Below are 21777 nucleotides of genomic sequence, written 5' to 3' on the forward strand. Positions count from 1 at the left end.
AAAAAAAAAAAAGAAAGACACCAAATATTGAGACTTTAGTTCAATTTCTGTGGCTATGGGTAAACTTATCAAAAGAGGATGTCTTTGGACTGCCATTGTGGAAATCTCAAGTACAGTAAGCTTTTGTCAAACTTATACCAAGGCATTCGAGACAGTGCAATACTGGTACTGTGACGGGGCATAATACCTCATTCAAGAATTTCTTACAGTTTGCACATAAAAAATTCAGGTCCGTACGTATTGGTGATACTGCGATGATGGAGTAAGTGCATTTCATTTTGTAGCATGGTACATTTCATTTTATAGCAAGATTACCTGTAGCATAAAAAAAAATATCCCCCCCCCAAAAAAAAAAAAAAAAAAATGAATATTTTGAATGTAAAGTGGTAGAATCTGAAAAATCTATGATCATATCACAACTCAAATTTTATGCATTATACCTGTATGTGCATGATACAGAAGTATTGATAATACCACTTTGCATCATCTGCTATTATAAATGTTTGTTTGTTTGTTTTTTCTGAAATTCATCCACTGACGTATAGTCACAAGACATTATTATGACTAAAAAATGTTGTCTGGTTATTGCCGTCGCCTAGCTATCGCAGTATAGTACTACAAAGGGGAGGGGGCATATTTTACAGTACTGTATCTCACTGGAAAAAATTATCTCATTATTTTTTATAGTTCTTTTTTTATAGTTCATAGGTAGTAGCTGGCATTCAGTCTGAGAGCTGCATTAAAGGGCACTGCCGGGCATTAAAGGGCACTGCCGAGCAAGGACTTTATTCTTGCTACATTGTTGTAAATGACGGATGCCTCATTCATAAACATTAATACCATACCATAACTATTTTCATCTCAGAATTTCTACCAACTCCACAAAAGGACAACATGAGTGCAACCTCCTAGACTTAGGGGCTGATGCCCTGTAGCGATACATCAATTGATGCAATCAATATAAGATAGAGCGATATATCACTGGTCCCTGTATGGATCCAGTCATAAACCATGTGCATGGCAGAACAATATTTCAAAATGGGTTCAAGACTGTAGCTGGTCAGAAGTGCTAAAATGATCGAATCATGTGTGTGCTATTCATCTACTTTTTTTTTCTTTCTTTTTCTTTTTTTTTTTTTGCTTTTAAAGCGTGGGAGTGCAGAAAATGTATTATTTATTCATTTGTACTCCTTTCATTTTTAGTATTTTATTGATACAATAAAAGTAAAAATCTGTTCTATGAGTCTTTTGCTGTTCATCTACAATGGTTGTTTTAATTACAGCATTTTCAAAAGCCTCTTAATTGCTAAGGATTTACAATGTACAGGATCCTTAACCCATTGACGACGAGTCCCAAGTATACTCAGGCAAGTGTCTATGAGAAATGCATGTTGTAGCAAAATCAGTCCGTCCTCAATGGGTTAAATTGGTGACGCATCTCAGACTGTTTCTGTTTCTGTCCCTACATGGCAAGTTTGATTGTAAATAGTATCATTCTGATTTCTCACAGATTGACTTTAGATCTATAAACCTGTCCCTGCTCATCTTTCTGCATTTAATACAAAGCAAAATTCAGAGGAGTCAATATGTATGGTACAATACTGTGGAGTAATATGTGGAAATTTTTCATGCAATATATTTTATGTTTAATTGTGATTTCTGATGCAGATGTTATGTACAATGGTTCAATTTGTTCTATTCAATTTGGAAGTATTTATATGTCATTGCAATGTATTTTAGCCTTCGGGCTATGATTTTGCAAATTTTTTACCAAATAAACCATTCTAATAATAATAATAACAATAATAATAATAATAATAATAATAATAATAATAATAATAATAATAATAATAATAATAATAATAATAATAATAACAATAATAATAATAATAATAACAATAATAATAATAATAATAATAATAATAATAAACATGACAAGATGATTATCATTGCAGTAAAATCCACCCGGCCTCAATGGGGCAATATACACATTGTGGACAGTCCTGACCGAGTCATAATCAGCCACTTTCTTTACATCAATGGATGATGATGTCACAAGGTAAACAATCCATCTGAAATCACACATGAATTCATCGCAGTGTGTGTTACATACATGTATGACTCACCAAGACTGTCAAAAGATTCTACAGACTGTTTACTAGAGTACTTCCAGTGAACACTGCATACGTACATAAATGACATGCCCTGCTGCATAGACAATACAGAGCTTTATAATGGTATTAAAGGACAAGTTCACCTTTATAAACATTTTACGTCAAGGATTGAGAGAATGTAGCAATATTAGTAGAGCACATCATTGAAAGTTTGAGGAAAATCAGACAATCCGTTCAAAAGTTATGAATTTTTAAAATCTTTGTGCAGCAACCGCTGGATGAGAAGACTACTGCAGTGTATGAATAACTTGCGTACAACAATATAAGGAAAATATAAAGAGAATTTCACAAAATGCCATCTTTTGAAAAAAGTACACATTCCCCTGACTCGTTACCGACAAATGTTATGGGCAATATTATTCCCCCTGCCTTTAGAAAGAGGCAAGTCAAGAGCTCTTTTATTATGCGAAAAAAGTGAAAATATGTTGAATTTTCTTTTACATTTTCTTTATACTGTTGTACGCATATGACTCACAAGCTGTAGTAGTCTCCTCATCCAGCGGTTCCAACACAAAAATTTAAAAAATTCATAACTTTTGCATCGATTGTCCAATTTTCCTCAAACTTTCACTGATGTGTTCTACTATTATTGTTGCATTCTCTCAATCCTTATGTTTATGAAGGTGAACTTGTCCTTTAACCACTTGGCTTTTTTTTGGAAACAATCAAAAGGATATAAATTACTAACCCCAGTAATGGTTGTTGAGCAATGGGTGGTGAGAGTCAGAATAACTTACTAGGATTTCATGCAATACAATATGTGAATCAAAAAAAGCAAATAAACAAAATAGATTGCAAAATACGGACATATGACCAACTTTACACAAATATGCATGCGAGATCTGAGTGTATATTGTGTCACGAAATACCAAATAATTGTACTGATCACTAGATCAGTGTATTTCTCTCACATGACCTGAATACATTTTGTGTCTTTTCCCGTTAGGTGCACATACAAGAAATACCATGATGGTTTCATTAAGGAGAATGGCACTAAGAAAAAGTATTGCCATGTTTGTTATTAATGTGGTATTTCACCATTTTATGAGAATGGTGCCTACAAATAACAGTGGTATTCCATTATTGTGATATCATTGCTTTCATCATTATCAGCATCACCTGTAGAGCATTTTTTCCCTTCTTTCTCTTCCAAAGTATTACCTAGTATCTTTAAATTGCCAACATCATCCACAAAGTCTCCCATAAATTTTTACAATGTTTTATAAGTTACTTGTACCACAAAAATGCTAGATGACATGTGCCACATGAGAATAATGGTTACTACACGTAGTACTCAATTTCAAGGTGAACATTTATGCACATACCAGCAGTGCAGATAACTGACTTTTATTTCTCTCATGCACAGTAACCTGAAATGTAGATCAATTCCAAACAGAGTGGTGGTACATTGTATGTAGACTGTACACTTTTGCAAGGTCTTTTGTATCTGTTTCTGTACCTACATGTAAAAGATCATAGGACAGACACAATGCTCCCATATTGACTAATTATTGACAGCATCTACAAAAGTCCTTGAGAAAATGAAAGTGCCCCAGCTTTGCATGCACAATTTGTCTTTGGCTTTGTTTTGGATCGTTATGATCTTTTGGAAGTAACCCAGTTTGAGAAGTGCAGGGTAGACCTGTAAGTAAATGTCAATGGTTCCTGCCTTTAAAGGATTGGTACAGTTTTGGTTGAGATGGGGCTTCAGGTTTCCAGCTTTTTATTGTGAGATAAAGAGAAACCTCCTATGAAATATGAAAGAGCATATAATTCTGACAGGAGTTAAAAGTTAACTTGATGAAAATTGATTTTGGAATGGGTGAGATATCACAAAAAGGCAATCCTAATAAAAAGTGGGACCCACCATTTATTAGGGTTGCTTTGTTATACATTTTTTCAAAACTTATGTCCATCAAATAAACTTTGAATTCCTCTTAGACCTGTACGCTCTTTATCACTTCCTAATAAAGTGGTTTGTAAGTATCTCACAAATAATAAAAAGCTCAATCCTCATCTCAACCAATACTACACCATCCCTTTAAAACAATGTCAAGGGAGTGGGGCGAGGTAATGGGCTACGGGGGGGGGGGGGGGGGGGGGGGGGGGGGGGATGGGGAATACGTCACAATGTAGGTCTGAGCCTCTCTGACAAGAAATATAATGGAATATTACTATATGTTTTTCCATTGCTCCGACAAGGAAATGGTAATGATATCAATTGGAATTCTTGCTTCCACGTGGCAGCATTAAAAAAGTTTTATGGACAGGGTTCATGTTACAGGCAAGTCAACAGACCATTGACACACTTTTATTGTACCAGGGAAGACCTATAAGGATTGCTAATAAAAAGTTAAAATGATCATGAGACATGTGACTTGCATGGAATTTCCACACCATCCACATGAGCTGATTTATAGAATTCCTACATACTGTAAAGCAAGATTTTTTTTTTTGCAGTATGAAATTTTTGCAAAATTGGAGCTGCCTTCTTTGTTTTTGCAGCATTAAACTTTTCATGAATTCTCAATGGCATTTAATGCATATAAGTGCAGACAAGAAGTTGCATTGTAATTTCGTGAATCTTGATTTTCGTGAAATTCATCAATTTGAGATGCATGCAAACATTCCTTGTTTTACAGTACTTACAAGAATAGTAACTTCTCTACATTTCTTTCCTAATTTTTCAAATTTTATTCCTCTTTATTTCTTCCAGAGTTACAGTATTTGTCTTCATCTTTCCAATATTTGCCAAAAAAATGCCATCATATCAACCGTATCTGTGCATGAACTGCATCCCCGACTTCTGACCAGTTTCTCAACAAACTGACAAATGGTGTCAGCACTTATGACGCCTGCAAATGGTATCTGAAGGTCGGTTTCATTTTATTCACCGTTTCAGTGTTAGCTGAGTATGAGTGGCTTTGATTGTGGGTGGGTATAGCATGCAGCACCTCGGAGCTCAATGGGAACTTTAAGAAGGCTTGCCATTTTAAACCTCCATGACTTCAAAAAAAATCATTAAATATCCCAAATAACATAATCCAGCATATTTTACCCCTTGCATTTTTCATTTCACTTCATTTCATTTATTTCCACTTTAAATCATCATTGGGTTTACAAAGTTTGCATTAAAAACAAACAAACTTTTGCTAAAATTTGTGCTTTTGCTTTGTTTTTCTGGGAGGACACATTTTTTTGTAACCAGGCATTGACCATACTCTTCATTTTGAGGGTTTTCACGCAAATACAGCAGCGATGCACCAAATCATTCACAACGTCTATGACGACACCGTCACTGACAATGACAACAGAAAAGTGATGCCTATGTCTCACTTATGCTTTGCAGGTGAGACAAATAGAACACTTGGCGTTCCTTGCAATTCACTGCAAAGTTGTCCTTCATTGATGTAAATAAACACTAATCATTCAGGGTTTCAGTGGTATGCACTGTATATGACCAATGACTTCCTGATTGCTGGACACACATCACATCCTTTAGCCACTTGCAGTATCCCTTGTAGATTTGTTTGTTTGTTGTTGTTGTTGTTTTTTTTTTTGGGGGGGATACACTGTCATTGTAGCTCCCTCAACATACGAAACCACTCGAGCATCAAGTCAGTCAAACTGACCTCATTAAGAGGTGCTGACAATAACAGTCTGGGCACTTTGTATAGATCTGTTCTTTACATGCCCCTGCTAAACAGGCCGAAAAAAAAAAAAGTGAAGAAGAAAAAACATGAATCATCCATTTGTTTGCCTGCTTTGAATGGGATAGGAGATACATTTGTAGATAGTCTCATTCCCAGGCTTTCTGCTGTTTTCTGTCAACACTGCTGACCAATGTACATTGTATCTGCATAGCACATCTGACTGCAGTAAACATTATAGGGGAAACTAACCATAAATTCCATGTTACTGATCGTAGACGGCATTGTACAATTTCATTCCTCAATTTTCATATGATCCACAGAAACATTCACGCAATGCAATTTCTTGTGAGGAAATACTGTATGCGATATATTTAGAGAGTCTAATTTTTCGTAAATCGGGAATTCCCCATGATTTCGCAAGTGGTTAAATTTGCAATTGTGGAATAAAGTACTCAATGGAGAAATGTACGCGTGTACGTCATATTCACGTTACGATCAGAGTTGATATTTTCCGTGTCTTGAAATTTACAACAGCACCTGACTCGCAAAATTCGTGAAAATAAATTCTCTCGAAATATTCAGCGTATACAGTATATTGACTCTAATTTGTTTTGCATTGTTTTGTGTTTAAATATTTTCTGGTCCTTACCTGCACGTGGCTATAAGCACCTGGACAATCTGCGTGGCGTAGCGCAGGACGTCCCAGTCGGCGACGACGCCCCTGCATTGGCGGCTGCAGGAGGCGAGCTCTACCACCAAGGTTTCTAGGAGGCCATCTGGGAGAGAGGCAGAGTTTGGTCCTGCCAAGGTCTTCCTGCATGGCGACAAAAAAAAAAAATATATATATATATATATATGGAATTATGAGGGTAATGATAGTGATGATAATGAACATCCGTACTTGTAAATGATACCAAAAATGATAACAACAATAATGATTGCAACTGATTGACAAATTGCCCTACGTCGATGTAGGGCAATTTGTCAATCAGTTGCAATGAAGACATCCCGACGGAAGAATTTCATGAATTTGAACAATAATGATGATAATAATCAATATAATAACAATAAGACCAGTATTTATAATAAAATACTACTACTAGTACTACTACAATAAAAGTGATGATGATGATGATAATAATAATAATAATAATATTATTATTATTATTATTATTATTATTATTATCATTATTATTATTATTATTATTACTACTACTATGAGTACTACTACTACTACTACTACTAATAATAATAATAAGCATAACAACACCAGCAATGTTAATGACAACAATACTTCTTTTAAAGGGACATTCCAGACGATTTTCATAATTTCAAATCATGTAGTACATAAATCGACAACTCTACGTACAGATTTGTGGAATTCATTGTGGTTCTTTAGCAGAGAAACAATGCTTTGAAAAACCTTAAACAAATTACACTGAACAAGGATGATGACATAGGAGGTTCACACATTTCAGAAATGTACAGGTGTAGCAGTGTAATTCCATTACAATACCGCTTGCTTGCGAGTTCACCTGTGCATAATCTATGCATGCCTTCTTCTTTTGTTCTGTTTCCTTGAGCCCCAACTCATGCATTCTTATGGTGACTCTGCCATGTCATCATCCTTGTTCATTGCAATTTGTTCTAAATTTTGAAAATATTCTTCATCCAAATTATCACAAATTCTGAAACTCTGTCCTCACTATAACTAATTTATAGTTGTTCAAATGAAAAAATCTGAAAATCATCCGGTCTCCTTTAACTGATGTTTTATAGGCCTGCCAGAAAATACCATTTATGCCTCCAAGCACTTGAAGAAAAACCAAAACAATAAAAGCAAAAAAAAAAAAAAAATGTGCATACAATGTACTTTCATTTTCATGCTAGTTTCATCTTATGCGAAAGACACAAAATTTTTCCACACAGAGAAAATGTCAACATTTGCAATAGATGGGGAAGTTCTACAAATTACTCTGGTCAACAAAATAGGGTACTCTTCTCTACTAAAAGCATTGCAACATACAGTATGAAATTTTCTTTGATTTAATGGTACACTGCACCCATACAGGTGGTCATTTCTTTTACATCCTGCTATAAAACAGTCATGCAAAGACCACACACACATACACCAATCATGGTACAATGTACATTGTATGGGAATTCATCATCATCATTCTCTGGATCGCAAAATGGCAACTCTGACCCCAGCAAAGTAAAGTGCATCACTGTCAATCATAGGCCCTTGTTGTCTGCGTACACAAAGCGTGGTCATGAGTCACACACGTATCTAGTTCAAGACTTGGCTTTCTCCGGCCTTTGTACAGTCGGTACAGTTGTGTGTGACATGCAGGGGGCTACCACAGCACCACCTATTTAAAGTTCACTGTGAACATCAAGGAGGCCTTCACTAACATGTTGATTTATCCTACCATGTCAGTTCACTAGCTCTCCACAATGACACACACATGGTATCACACGTGGGACTAAGCAAAAGTTGAACCCTTTCAGGATTCCCTATATGCTTGAGTTCTTTATTACACTAACATATATACACCCCTTTAATACATAAATGCATATAATTACCCTAATAGCCATCATGTTCTCTAACATTTATTACAATAATTTGATGAGACTGCTGCAAAATAAAGATCAACCAACCATAAAAGGCACAGCAAAAGATTATAATGTCAACAAAAATTGGGTTAAAAAAAATCTGCTGGCAATTGCACTGAGATATTTGTAGCTGGTGAGTACTAAAGAATTCCCTCTGTGCAACCACTTAAGACTACATTACATGTACAATTTGAAGTCCTGAATATATACCCCAGCAGGTGTCTATCAAAGGGAAATGCTGGCTACAGCGAATGGATCCTTAACAGGTTAAACATGACAGATAATGTAATCTCATGCATCTTGAGATATGCTCAGCAATATCCAGCCCCTCTTGACTGTTTGGAAACAATAGTGCATCATGTATTCCAAAAAGATGTAAACTACAATGTAAACCAGTCCATTTGGAAACCTTTAAATTAATTGCTCAATGCTCAATTCAAATCATCCAAAACAATCATGCATCTGGTGATTGCTACCTATTGCATTATTGCATGACTTTTGACCTCATATCACAGTTAATCAGACTCCGATATAAATATCTGTACTCTCAAAAACATGCCAAAAGCTGAAAAAAAAACAAAACAAGTGGTCTCACCCTTCGGCAATGTGAGTAAATGACAGGTCCAATGAGGCCTGGTATTGCTGCAAAAACCGCTCCACATACGTCTTGAAGAGTTGGATATCCCTCTGCAAAAGAAAGGAACAGAATGGCATTATAATATTTTATCACATCTATGTAATATAATACAAAAGTGGATAGGAAATATACATATGACAGGTGCCAGTTTATCACATTAGTGGCCTCGGGTTCTACAGTATATCAAGCGTTATCTGTGCCTGAGCTGAGCCCATGCCCTTATCCCTGTTCTGCATTAACTCTATCACTACCAAAGTCGACAATGCTGCATAAGGTGTCAATGGCATTTAACAGTTTGTGGTCCTGAGGGGTTATTGTTATGTTTGGGCCAGAGCCATTTCTATGCACGTACAGTATAGAGTCTGGCCAGCTATGCTCCAGTGGGCAGTAGCACTGTGATGGCATTCTGCTTTGTTTTATAGGCGAGCATGTGAGTGTGACAAAGGATTGCACGCCATGTTGGGACCAGCTGAAACCGAGTTGGCCTACGTAACTCTGTGTATAATAGATGGCTCTGGTTTGGGTATTCTGCTTAATGTAGTGCTCACGTTCACACAGTTTCTAATGTGTATTAAAGTTTCCTTTAATACATTAATCTTTGTGCGCCCCTTGTCTTTGCCTGCTGTATACATTTGTCATTCTCAACTGCAGCCCTTATTTTTTGTTAAGCCGTTGAGGATGGACTGATTTTGCTATATCACGCATTTCCAACAGACACGTGCCAAAGTAGTCTTGGACTCGCCTTCAACTGGTTAAGAAAATAACATTCATATCATGCACAGTGTATGAGCTTCATTTTTTATCATCATGAAAACATATTGCATTATACACATTGTACATACTTCAAACTTGTAGGCAAGTAAATAAAAACAAGCAAAACCTAATGAAATGGAAAAGAAAAGGACAATATATCAACACTAGTTTATAGATATCACCACTATTTAGGTTTGTGACCAGCTCTAACCAAGTTGGCCAAACTCTGTGTACAGGTACGGTACAGTATAATGTAGTCCTCAGGTTCATGCAGTTTCTGATATGTAAAGCTTTCTTACTATGATTTAACTTTATTTGTTTTCCTTGCCTACACGCTATCTATTTGAAATGGTGACAGCATAGTACATGTACTAAAAGATGCACTCTGCTACCGTGTCATTATGGGTGTATCAATAAAATTGCTCTATAGAGAGTTATTAGTGCGTTGGAAAGTGGTAGAAATTATTATTAATTTACAAACTTGTGTACACGTACAAATACATGAGTGCACATCACACAAGCTCAGAATTCTCAGAAGTGGAATACTGAACAAGGATATCACAAAATATTTATTGTAATGTTTATCAGCCCATCCACATGAAAACCCAAACAGTTTATAATGCTAATATTACAACACACACATTGTATCCACATTAAAGGGGAATTCCAGACAATTTTCATAATTTTACATCGTGTAGTACATAAATCAATAGCTCCATGTATAGATTTGTAGAATTTATTGTGGTTCTTGAGCAGAGAAACAATACTTTCAAAAACCTCAAACAAATTACACTGAACAAGGATGATGACATAGGAGGTTCACATATTTCAGAAATGTAGCAGTGTAATTCCATTACAATACCACTTGCTTGCGAGTTCACCTGTGTATAATCTATGCATGCCTTCTTCTTTTGTTCTGCTTCCTTGAGCCCCAACTCATGCATTCTTGCAGTGACTCTGCTATGTCATCATCCTTGTTCACTGCAATTTGTTTTAAATTTCGAAAATATACTTATTCTTCATGCCAATTATGATAAATTATGAAACTCTGTCATCAGTACAACTAATTTATAGTTGTTCAAAGGTCAAAATCTGAAAATCATCTGGAGGTCTCCTTTAATTACAATGTACAGTTGCACATGTACTGCACATTTGTACTTGATAGCACACGCTCACTCATACATCTATGCACAAACGTATGTAAGTAGTTTGTTGAATTATGGTTTGTTTAATGCCATACTACAACACATTGCACCAAGAAAATGTTGCCAATTAAGGGCAACATCTCAGTCACATAATTTCCACTAATCTTTAAAGTTCTGATCAAGTTTTGGAGATACATTTTTATCACCTCCTCCTCACTTGACTCTAAAAAGTGAACCTTTCTTCATTGTCTTTCCCACGATGAATGAGTGAGTGATTTACTACAAGCCATGCCGACTGTAAATGAATGTAAAAATTTTACTGAAAGAAGAAAATATAAATAATGAGACAGATTTCATTCAAAATATATAAGTGGTAATCAGACACCACAAGTATTCACATATTAAGTTGTAACAATCTGACTTAGTACTTCATTTTTGTTTGCACATATAAAGGTGTCTTTTGTAAGAACTGTGATAGAATTGAACTACACTGCAGGCCTATTGGGATGCATCACATCTAAATGCCTGTCAAGTACACTGTATAATGATAATGATAATGATAATAATAATAATAATAATAATAACAATAATAATAGTAATAGTAATATTTAGTAACAGTAATAGTAATGATGATGATGATAATAATCTAATAATAATAATAATAATAATAATAATGATAATAATAATAATAATGATAATACATAATTATGATTATAATGATAGCCATCATTATCATCATCATCATTACAAAAATTGTGCTGGGCAATCCTGGGGTTTAGGGACCATGCACAGTTTGGACCTCAAAATGACTCTTGTTGCCGATAGCACATGTTACAGGAGAGTAAAAATTCCCACATTATAATTTTAGTTTGTAAGTTTGGTATTTTTTTCTCTCTCTCTTTCTCCCTCTCTTGTTGCTCTGAGAGAGTGCAGTGGAAGAACAACAAATAAAATTGACAAAGAGGAAATTACAACATTTGTTCCACAGTTTACATGGTTCAGGAGCATTATTAGAAGCAAGCATACCCCGAGAATTCTACAGTGGCTGGCTAATTTCAGCAGAACATGCACACATGCTAGGCTAGGTATAGCTGCTACCAGCAGCCCCATACGCATTGCGTAATGGGGCTGCGGACTGTAGCAATCAGGATCATGAGAGGGTAGTATCGCGGATAAATATCAACTTAAAATCGAAAAATTTCTTCAATTTGAAGACTTACCAGTGAAGTTAAAGTATTGACAACAGGCTTCGGGCAACATTTGGTTCTGCCAATAGCCCCTTTCTGTTCGAATTGATGACTTACTGTACGTAATGTGACTCGGTCGAGAGGAACCTGGAAGAGCTACACTGAATTGACGGCCAGCGCATGAGCACACATCACATGTGCACAAATTTCAAATCCATTGACCGGATAAGATGTCTGTGTGCGAATGCGCTGGCCGTCAATACAGTGTGGCTCTCCCAGGTTCCTCTCGACCGAGTCACATTAAGTCATCAATTCGAACAGAAAGGGATTACTGGCAGAACCAAACGTTACCCGAAGCCTGTTGTCAATACTTCAACTTCACTGGTACAAAGTCTTCAAGTTGAAGAAATTTTTCGATTTTAAGTTGATATTTATCCGCGATACTACCCTGTCATGATCCTGAATGCTACAGTCCGCAGCCCCATTATGCTACATGTACTATGCGTTTGGGGCTGCTGGTCGCAGTTAGGCTAGGTACAATTGTAGGTGTAGTTGTGTAGGTAGACAAAGGAGTATTGACAGGAGTAGCATGACACTATTAATTCTTGCACACATCCAGCAACATCAATGGCGATGTTTGCATTATATACACCATGGTACTGCTGATACAATGACGTCTGGATGGTCAAAGTTGGTTCGTCGCCTAGGCACTGTTTGACATTGTGAAGTTGAAACATAGGATTATTGGTAAATTACCATTCTGTGGCTGTAATGCAACCTACAATATCACTCAGTAGGTGTCACTTGATTTGACCAGTTATAGACTAGGCCCGAGTACGAGTATACTCAGCCTCAGGCAGGCAGGTGTCCACCGAAAATACATGTTTTAACCAGCATAATATCAGCTTGTCCTCTATGCCATGGCCCATGGGTTATTCAAAGGTGATACTGTTGTGTAATAGAATGTGGTCGAGACGATGTTAATTTATAATCTATGATCACACTATTCATATAGACTATATTCACACACAGATTATCACTGTACTATCACTATCAATTTTTATCTGATTGGACTGAAGTGAAAATGCTGAAATTTTGGGTACAACGTGTGACGTGTCAAAGAAAAGAAGGAAAATCACCCAAGTGAACATTGATACCACAACATTCACAAGCAAACATGACAGGGCACACAAGAAATTGACACCTCCTGAGCTACATTTTGTAGCTAGTCTATCATTGCTGTTATGATTGTATGTAAAGTAATGCTGCTGTGTATGGCAAGAGGCCCTAATTCCAAACGGGCCCTAATCCTGGACAAAATAGAATACGAAATTTGGGCCATCAAAACAAACTTTTGCGCCATGAAAATGTTGAATTTAAACACGTAAACCATTAAAGGGAAGCTATTTCATCAAATGCAGTTTAAAATCTAAAAAAATAATCACAATTTTTACCATTTTACTGGCATTTTTGTAACTCACTTCGTTTTCAACAAGAATCAATCTTGTTTTCAACTGTCCCATAGACAATGCACGCACGCTTGTGATTGTTGGATAAAATCGAAGATCAGTTGTTTGAATTCGTCTTCGTATTTTCTGAAATACTTCATTTTTTACCAAGATAGCTCTTAAGGTATCAAAGAGAGGCATTTTCTCGGTAGATTCATATTATCAGAAATTATAAGTGTTCTATTTTGTTAAAGTTTTGCCATGAAAGTTGATGTTTCTTAACTTAGTGTCCGGGAATAGGGCCCCCATCACTGCCCATCCTACAATGTAGCAGTGTATCAACGGCACGGATCCGCCTCTAGCTCTACCCAACCTCGGGGGGCTCGTTCGCTTTGCCACTAGCGCCTACCGCACAGTACCGTGGTACTGCAAGTCAAAGCAGTGCAAAGTGAAGGAGATTGAACTTCCCGACGTGTAACGTCTAGCATGGGAATGCGGAAATGCTTGTTTTCGAGACATCTAAAGCTTACCTTAGTACTATAATGTAGCCACAACTCATACATCTGTTCTTGAGAACCCATTTTGCCAGCATTTGACCGTTGTCAGCGGCTCCACTGGGCTGCAACCACTGCGAACAGCAAAAATTTCCGCCTCCGTACTCGCAATAGAAACACAAGTTTTTGCTCACAACGGCATAGCTGACATGTTGATGTTGGTTTATTGTCCTCGTGAAATAACGAGATTTTAATGACACTCTCGCGTAACCCGAGAAAACGCCCCTTTTTGCAGAGAAAATGTCGGTCGCTGAAACCGGAGATCTACACACTACATAGCGGTTAAAAACAAATATTGATCATTCTTCCCCAAAGTAGTGTTCAGTGCGATGATGGACAAAGTTTGATGATTAATTAGTCTTTCGACTGATCCAACACATCCAACCCTAGCAAGTCAAAGACTATAGTAGTATAGGCTCTATACTAAAATGCACATCAGTCCGGCAAACATTAATTCTACTCCAGAAAATGAACTTTGATCTAATTCAAAAGCCAGTAAAGTGAACGGACTTTTATAGGTTTCTTATGGCATTTTTAAATGACACAAAACTGTTTTTTTTTTTTAGATATTTAAGTATTTATTGGTAAAGAACTTAATAAATGGCATTTACAGCAAAGAATAAAAAACTCAAGTGAATTGCAAAATCACGTAATAAAGGAAAATGCAGCATAACAAAATGATTACATAAAACATTACCTATCATATTTGACAAAAATTATACCTTGTAGGATAACTACACAGTGTCAAATCAAATTCCAAACCTCCATTTTTTAAATGAGTTGCAAGTTTATCTTTCTTTTTGGAAATTCTATATTCTATTTTTTATTGGTTTTTTTTTTTAAATAAGCATGAAAAGATTGCAAAATATAGGGGTCTTATAATAATAATTAATAATGATTGCATTTATATGGCGCTTCACACTGACGTTTCTAAGCGCACTTTTGCTACTTATACAAATAGACTAGAAAACACAATAACATTAACAAAATCAGCGTTAACAGTAACAAAAGAAGAAGAAAGAAAAGAAAAGAAAAGAAAAATACATGCGATACAATATTCTAGAATTACAGACATATGAAGTACTTTATGAAACATAAGAATCTCCACGTAAACCGTACATTTTCTAAAAAATAGAAAAATTGTAATTTTTCTTTTCCTTGTGATTAATAAGATCTGTCATCTTTTGCCATAAAAGTAGTATATGGGGCATAAAATGAACAGGTGTAAAAAAAAAAATCAGGCGATTTATTACAACAACGGGAGAATCTTTTCTCTTGATTTTAAATAGAAAGTCATAAGGCTATTGGCCTTAAAAAAAAAAATTAAAAAAAGATTGTAATCGAGTCAACTGACTTCTCAAATATTTTTCCCAGATAGGAAAATTTAGGTTAAATAAGTCGTTCCAAAAAGGAAGGTGATTAACTGGAATAGACTTGTTCAACATTAATTATTATCATATATCCCACATACTTGGAAATCTTACGAGTTTGCATAAGTTTACCCATAGTCGTTTCAAAAATAAGATCTTGGTTTATTTCTTAGTGTGTGAGCCATTCTTGCCGGATATTCTTCAAGAAATGATATTTCCTCCTATAAATCTGATATATCTATATCATAATCAAGCACTAACTCTTCAAATAATTTACTTAGGTTAAATAAGTCGTTCCAAAAAGGAAGGTGATTAACTGGAATAGACTTGTCCAACATTAATTATTATCATATATCCCACATACTTGGAAATCTTACGAGTTTGCATAAGTTTACCCATAGTCGTTTCAAAAATAAGATCTTGGTTTATTTCTTAGTGTGTGAGCCATTCTTGCCGGATATTCTTCAAGAAATGATATTTCCTCCTATAAATCTGATATATCTATATCATAATCAAGCACTAACTCTTCAAATAATTTACTTAGGTTAAATAAGTCGTTCCAAAAAGGAAGGTGATTAACTGGAATAGACTTGTCCAACATTAATTATTATCATCCCACATACTTGGAAATCTTACGAGTTTGCATAAGTTTACCCATAGTCGTTTCAAAAATAAGATCTTGGTTTATTTCTTAGTGTGTGAGCCATTCTTGCCGGATATTCTTCAAGAAATGATATTTCCTCCTATAAATCTGATATATCTATATCATAATCAAGCACTAACTCTTCAAATAATTTACTCCCAGGGTGGACAGGATCTAATAAATCATATGACAAAAATTGTGATAACAATAGGACCTAGTTAAGTATCAAACTCTATTTTAGGTAAGAGGGGCCTATAGGCCTAGGCCTAGGCCCCTATTATGATGATTATGAAAACATGGGAATGATGCATTAAAAGGGGATCCTATTGTGTTCAGCAGATTATTATACACCTTCAAATTATGGTCTGTGCATGCTCGCAGTCACATTCGCAGATTTGGCAGAGAGTGTGTCATCACCCTCTAAAGTTTCCCAAAGTCGATTTCAACTCAAAATATTTTTTATACCAAGTTTAGGCCTATACCCCCCCCCCCCCTCATGTAAAACACACACACACATACACACATATAACACACACACACACACACACACACACACACACACACACACACACACACACACACACACACACACACATACACATACACATACACACATGTATACACATACACTTGGCCTACCCAATCCCGACGTTTCGGCAAGCCGCATGCATGTTCTCGCCGCCACGGAAGCCTTCAAAGATTTCACGATATCCGTCGTCGCATAAGAGATGAACAACAATTTATTGACCCGAAATGAGGGAAGAAAAAAAGAATGCATGTAATATCAGAATTGATTTGTAAAGTGTACAAGCCAGTGCATGGGAAGACTGACTTATATTATATATAGGCCTACTTAAAGGGAAGGTAAACCCAAATAACAATGTGGATTGAGTGAAAGCAGCAACATTAGTAAAACACATCAGTGAAAGTTTGAGGAAAATCGGACAATCGATGCAAAAGTTATGAGTTTTTAAAGTTTTGGTGTTGGAACCGCTGGATGAGGAGACTACAAGAGGTTATGACGTATGAGAGGACAACAATACAAAGAAAATAAAAAGGAAACTCAACAAAATTTCATTTTTCTAGCATTATGAAAGAAAACTTGATTAACCGCTTTCAGAAAGCAGGGGGAATAATTGTTACCCTTAATGTATGTCAGTATCAAGTTGACGGACTTTGTAATTTTCATGAAAAATGGATTTTTGTAGAATTTTCTTTATATTTTCTTTGTATTCTTGTCCACTCATACGTCATAACTTCTAGTAGTCTCCTCATCCAGCTGTCCCAACACCAAAACTTTAAAAATTCATAACTTTTGCATCGATTGTCCGATTTTCTTCAAACTTTCACTGATGCGTTCTACTAATGTTGCTGCTTTCACTCAATCCACATTGCTTTTAGGGTTTATCTTCCCTTTAAACTTATTTGCACTTATGAAGTTGGGGCTGATCACCATTATTTTTGCAAGAACCGTAATAGGTTGCCTATAGTCCTGTACCGATCCATGACTGCAGTGGCCAATCTAACCCGAATGAAACTCCATGATGCCATCCTGTTTGCTTCATTATAGTTCTTTTCAATGTTATATAAAGTCAATCCCATCACGGTGCTGAAATGACATTTCACATAGATGAACAAACAAACAAACAAACAAACAAACAAACAAACAAATCGGAACACTCATGCTATATACGACCTGCAGCGCAGATCACTGGCGCAGATCAGAAGGCTCAGCCCCAGATCATAATGAGACGCCCTCTATCATCAATGCGATCTACCAAGGCTTGTGTACTAGTGATACTACAGGGCTCACACCCATAATATTTCCCCATAGGGATGTGTGTTAAAAATCAAATTTCAAAAAATTCTGTAAAATAGCTGGGAGAAATGAGGTGTTTCAGCTTCTCTAACCTGGATAAGTTAGATATACCCTTTCATCCATCAAATTCTCAGGGTGGATAATTTAGTTCAAATTCTGTCCAGGGGTGCGCAAAGCCAGACTACGAGTTCTTGTCACTCAAAAAATCACCCATTTTCCGCACACGTACCCAATGAAATATAGTCCCCTCAAATTCCACCAGAAAAGCTTTCATCTTCCAACCAAAATGCAATTTGTAGAGGAATTCATACTCAATATCTACAGCTATTCAGTTTTTTGCCAAACTACATCATTGTAGGGCTCATACCCGTAAATACAAAGGAATGTCCCAGACCCCTTCACAAATTCGTACCAAAGATAGCAAAATAAATGAAGAAAAAAAAATAATTAAAGATCAGTAATGCAGTTTGGCATAAAACTAAATAGCTGCAGATATTGAGTATGAATTCCTTTACAAACTGCATTTTGGTTTGAAGATGAAAGCTTTTCTCAAGGAATTTGAAGAGACTATTTATATTTCATTGGGTGCATGTTATACGGAAAATAGGTAATTTTTTTGTTTAAGAACTCGTAGTCTGGCTTTGCGGACCCTTGGACAGAGTTTGAGCTGAAGAACCTGCCTTGGAAATTATTTGATGAATGAGAGGGTATTTATAGCTCACTTATCCAGGTTAGTGAAGATGAAACACCTTATTTCTCCCAACTATTTTACAGAATTTTTTGAATTTTGAATTTTAACACACGTCTCTGTGGGGAATTATTTACCCGTGTGAGCCCTACACTGAGAAGAGAATGTACTGATATACAACAAAAAATGATTTAGAAGTTATAGCGGACACCTGCCGTATATGTACGGCCAATTTAAAACAATTCATGACGCAAATCTCTCGTTTGAAGAGGCTACACCCCAGTAAATAATGCCAGTGCATATCTTGGCAATCAATGACTTAAAGTCAAAGATATAAAACACCTGTTTCTTGACCCTGGCCTAATCTAAGCATCAGTCATCGCCACAGCGCCACAGGAGGGGGGGGGGGGGGGGGGGGGGGCACCGCGAGAGGAGGAGATTGTTTTGGTTTTGGCATGGGCCATGTAGCTCCATGGTGCGTGTGTGTGTGTACGTGTGTGAGTGTAGACATTCAGCGTATGCAGACAGAGCATGCCTGTACTGTAGTGACCGGAACTATTGTCATTCCATTTTGCTCTCCCCTTCTCCCTCCCCCATCTCTCCCCCCTCTCCCTCCCTCTCTCCCCCTCGCTCTCCCCCCCCCCCCCCCCCCCCCTCACCTCTCTCTCTCTCTCTCTCTCTTTCTCAATGATCCAGTCAGCAGGCTGATTGTAACCAGGGAGGTAGTCTCACCTCCCCGTTGTAACTCACTGCCAAATAGCACATTGTCAGCACCGGCAAACTGGCAATGCTCTCCTTCTTATTCCTGTATTTTCGTTATTTACGGGTCGATTTTTTTCGTTCGAAATGTAAAATGGATGACCATAGAATTTCTCAATAGAATATAAAATTGAAAACTTTAGAAAGGATAGAGAAAATTGAGTTCACTTTGAATGGTCTGCCACAGGCAGATATCCTTATCATGCTCTTACGTAATACGACAGCTGCTTTCTCAATGATCCAGTCAGCAGGCTGATTGTAACCAGGGAGGTAGTCTCACCTCCCCGTTGTAACTCACTGCCAAATAGCACATTGTCAGCACCGGCAAACTAGCAATGCTCTCCTTCTTATTCCTGTATTTTCGTTATTTACGGGTCAATTTTTTTCGTTCGAAATGTAAAATGGATGACCATAGAATTTCTCAATAGAATATAAAATTGAAAACTTTAGAAAGGATAGAGAAAATTGAGTTCACTTTGAATGGTCTGCCACAGGCAGATATCCTTATCATGCTCTTACGTAATACGACAGCTGCTGGAGTCATCAAACCCTGGCTTGGCCTCCAGGTTTGTCACGCCTGAGCAGAAAGTTTATTTGCAATGGACAAGTCCTTCGACTCCCAACTCCCAAACGACAAATATACGCACCCCACTTTGGGTATGCCCCAGTTGGGGACTCGCCTCAAACGAGGGATTGACGGCATGTTCCCCGAGGGAAAAGTTAACGAACATGTCTATGGCGACCTTTTTTTTTTTTTTTTTTTTTTTTTTTTTTTGCCCTCTGGTGGCCGCTATAGACCAGGTTTGAATATTGTAATAACTATATAAAAAGATATGAGGGAAATATCGAGTTCACTCGATATTCGCAGATTGCATAAGTCAATCAAAATGTTTTGTATATAAAGGACTCGGTTTTAGAGTTTGTTTGTTTGCTTTTTTTTAAGGCATGTGTTCAAGTACATAGATCCTTCATATCTCGACATAGTAAGAATTCCAGTCCGGTTGTAAGCGTCTGGTTGTATATAAAAGAAAAAAAAACTGTTGTATAAGACTGAAGAGAATTACAAGAATAACAGTGAAATTGACCAGATTGAATAGAGCTTATTTAGGGAAGTAATTAAAAATTTTGAAGCCCGCATGTTCGCCCGCATGTTCGCCTGCAGAACAGTTTTTGAACAGTTAATATGAATATATTTGAGTGAGCTATGATATATCGCGTTACCTCACAACTTTCCACTTACATGCACTCGATCACTCTGTACAAAAAAAAGTGACGAAAATTCAATGTTTCCGTTGATAAAGTGTAAAACATGATATTATTCCTGCACCTGGATGAAAAACTTCAGAATAATGGTGAGTACAGATGAATCAGGATTTGAGAATGCGGCATAATTGCATTTGAATGATAAGGTGGAAAAGTAAAAGTTTTATATGTACAACTGTATAACTATAGCAAGTTGTGAGGGAATGACATAATTACCTCACCTGTAGTGTATAGTGTATTTGCATATTCATTGACTGTTCAAAGTGTTCCTGCACGCTAAAAAAAACCCGAGTCAGAACTGACCCGGAACTGGGTCCGTTGGGGTCATACACCATTCCGGGTCAAAAATGACTTGGAATTTGGTCATGAAGACTCCGAATGGGGTCACCCTGACCCAATGCATGACTCTGAATGGGTCATATCTGACCCCATTCCTCGTCATATCTGACCCGGAACGGTGTGTGACCCCAACGGACCCAGTTCCGGGTCAGTTCTGACTCGGATGTTTTAAGAGTGTGAATAGGGAAAATTCAAAATGTCGTATAAGCCTTCCTTTTCACCTAAATCTAATCAAAATGTTCATTGTTGTGTTGAGAAAATTTCTCTCCTTCTTTTCAGACTAACTGCACTGAAATTCCATTTTAAGACCCACTGCATAGCTAAATTCACAGACCTGAAAACAAAACTCAAAGCCAAACAAAAACAAAACGTGAATATGCGACATAAGTAACAGACTAAGATTCAAAATGATGAAGCAAATCGAAACAACTTGTAAAAATGCATAATCGACTTCTTAGACAGAATAAGACAGTTAACAGACATTTATAATCCTAAAATGGTGATAGGCAAGCGATGACATCATACAACCAGTGCCCTTATGTTGCATAAAACCCTTACCGCTGGACTTACCGCTCCTTTCTAGCGGTAAGTCTTCAAATTAGCGGTAAATTTCATAATCCTTGATGCTGATTGGCTGTGACGCCTAATTTTGACGGTAGTTACCATTGAAATTCAACGGTAAGTTTTATGTAACGGGCCACAGAGTCCAATGCACGTATCATGCACTCT

The 21777-nt window shown here is 36.8% G+C and overlaps 1 protein-coding gene across 1 annotated transcript in view; it reads right to left on the reverse strand.

The window, feature by feature from the left end:
• The window catches only part of LOC139735806 (neurobeachin-like protein 1), a 95781-nt gene extending 81351 nt beyond the window's left edge, over positions 1 to 14430 (reverse strand). Inside the window, exons 1-3 of the mRNA XM_071646556.1 lie at positions 14144 to 14430; positions 9039 to 9130; positions 6477 to 6641 (exon numbers count right to left, since the gene is read on the reverse strand). Coding sequence (XP_071502657.1) covers positions 6477 to 6641; positions 9039 to 9130; positions 14144 to 14194 — 308 coding nt within the window. The 5' untranslated portion in view covers positions 14195 to 14430. The remainder of the gene's footprint in view (positions 1 to 6476; positions 6642 to 9038; positions 9131 to 14143) is intronic.
• Between the last annotated feature and the right edge of the window lie 7347 nt (positions 14431 to 21777).

This window comes from Diadema antillarum, unplaced genomic scaffold, assembly GCF_040938485.1.
Source record: "Diadema antillarum isolate AM-2024a unplaced genomic scaffold, OU_Dant_1.0 seq00000599_RagTag, whole genome shotgun sequence".
Classification (NCBI taxonomy): Eukaryota; Metazoa; Echinodermata; class Echinoidea; order Diadematoida; family Diadematidae; genus Diadema; species Diadema antillarum.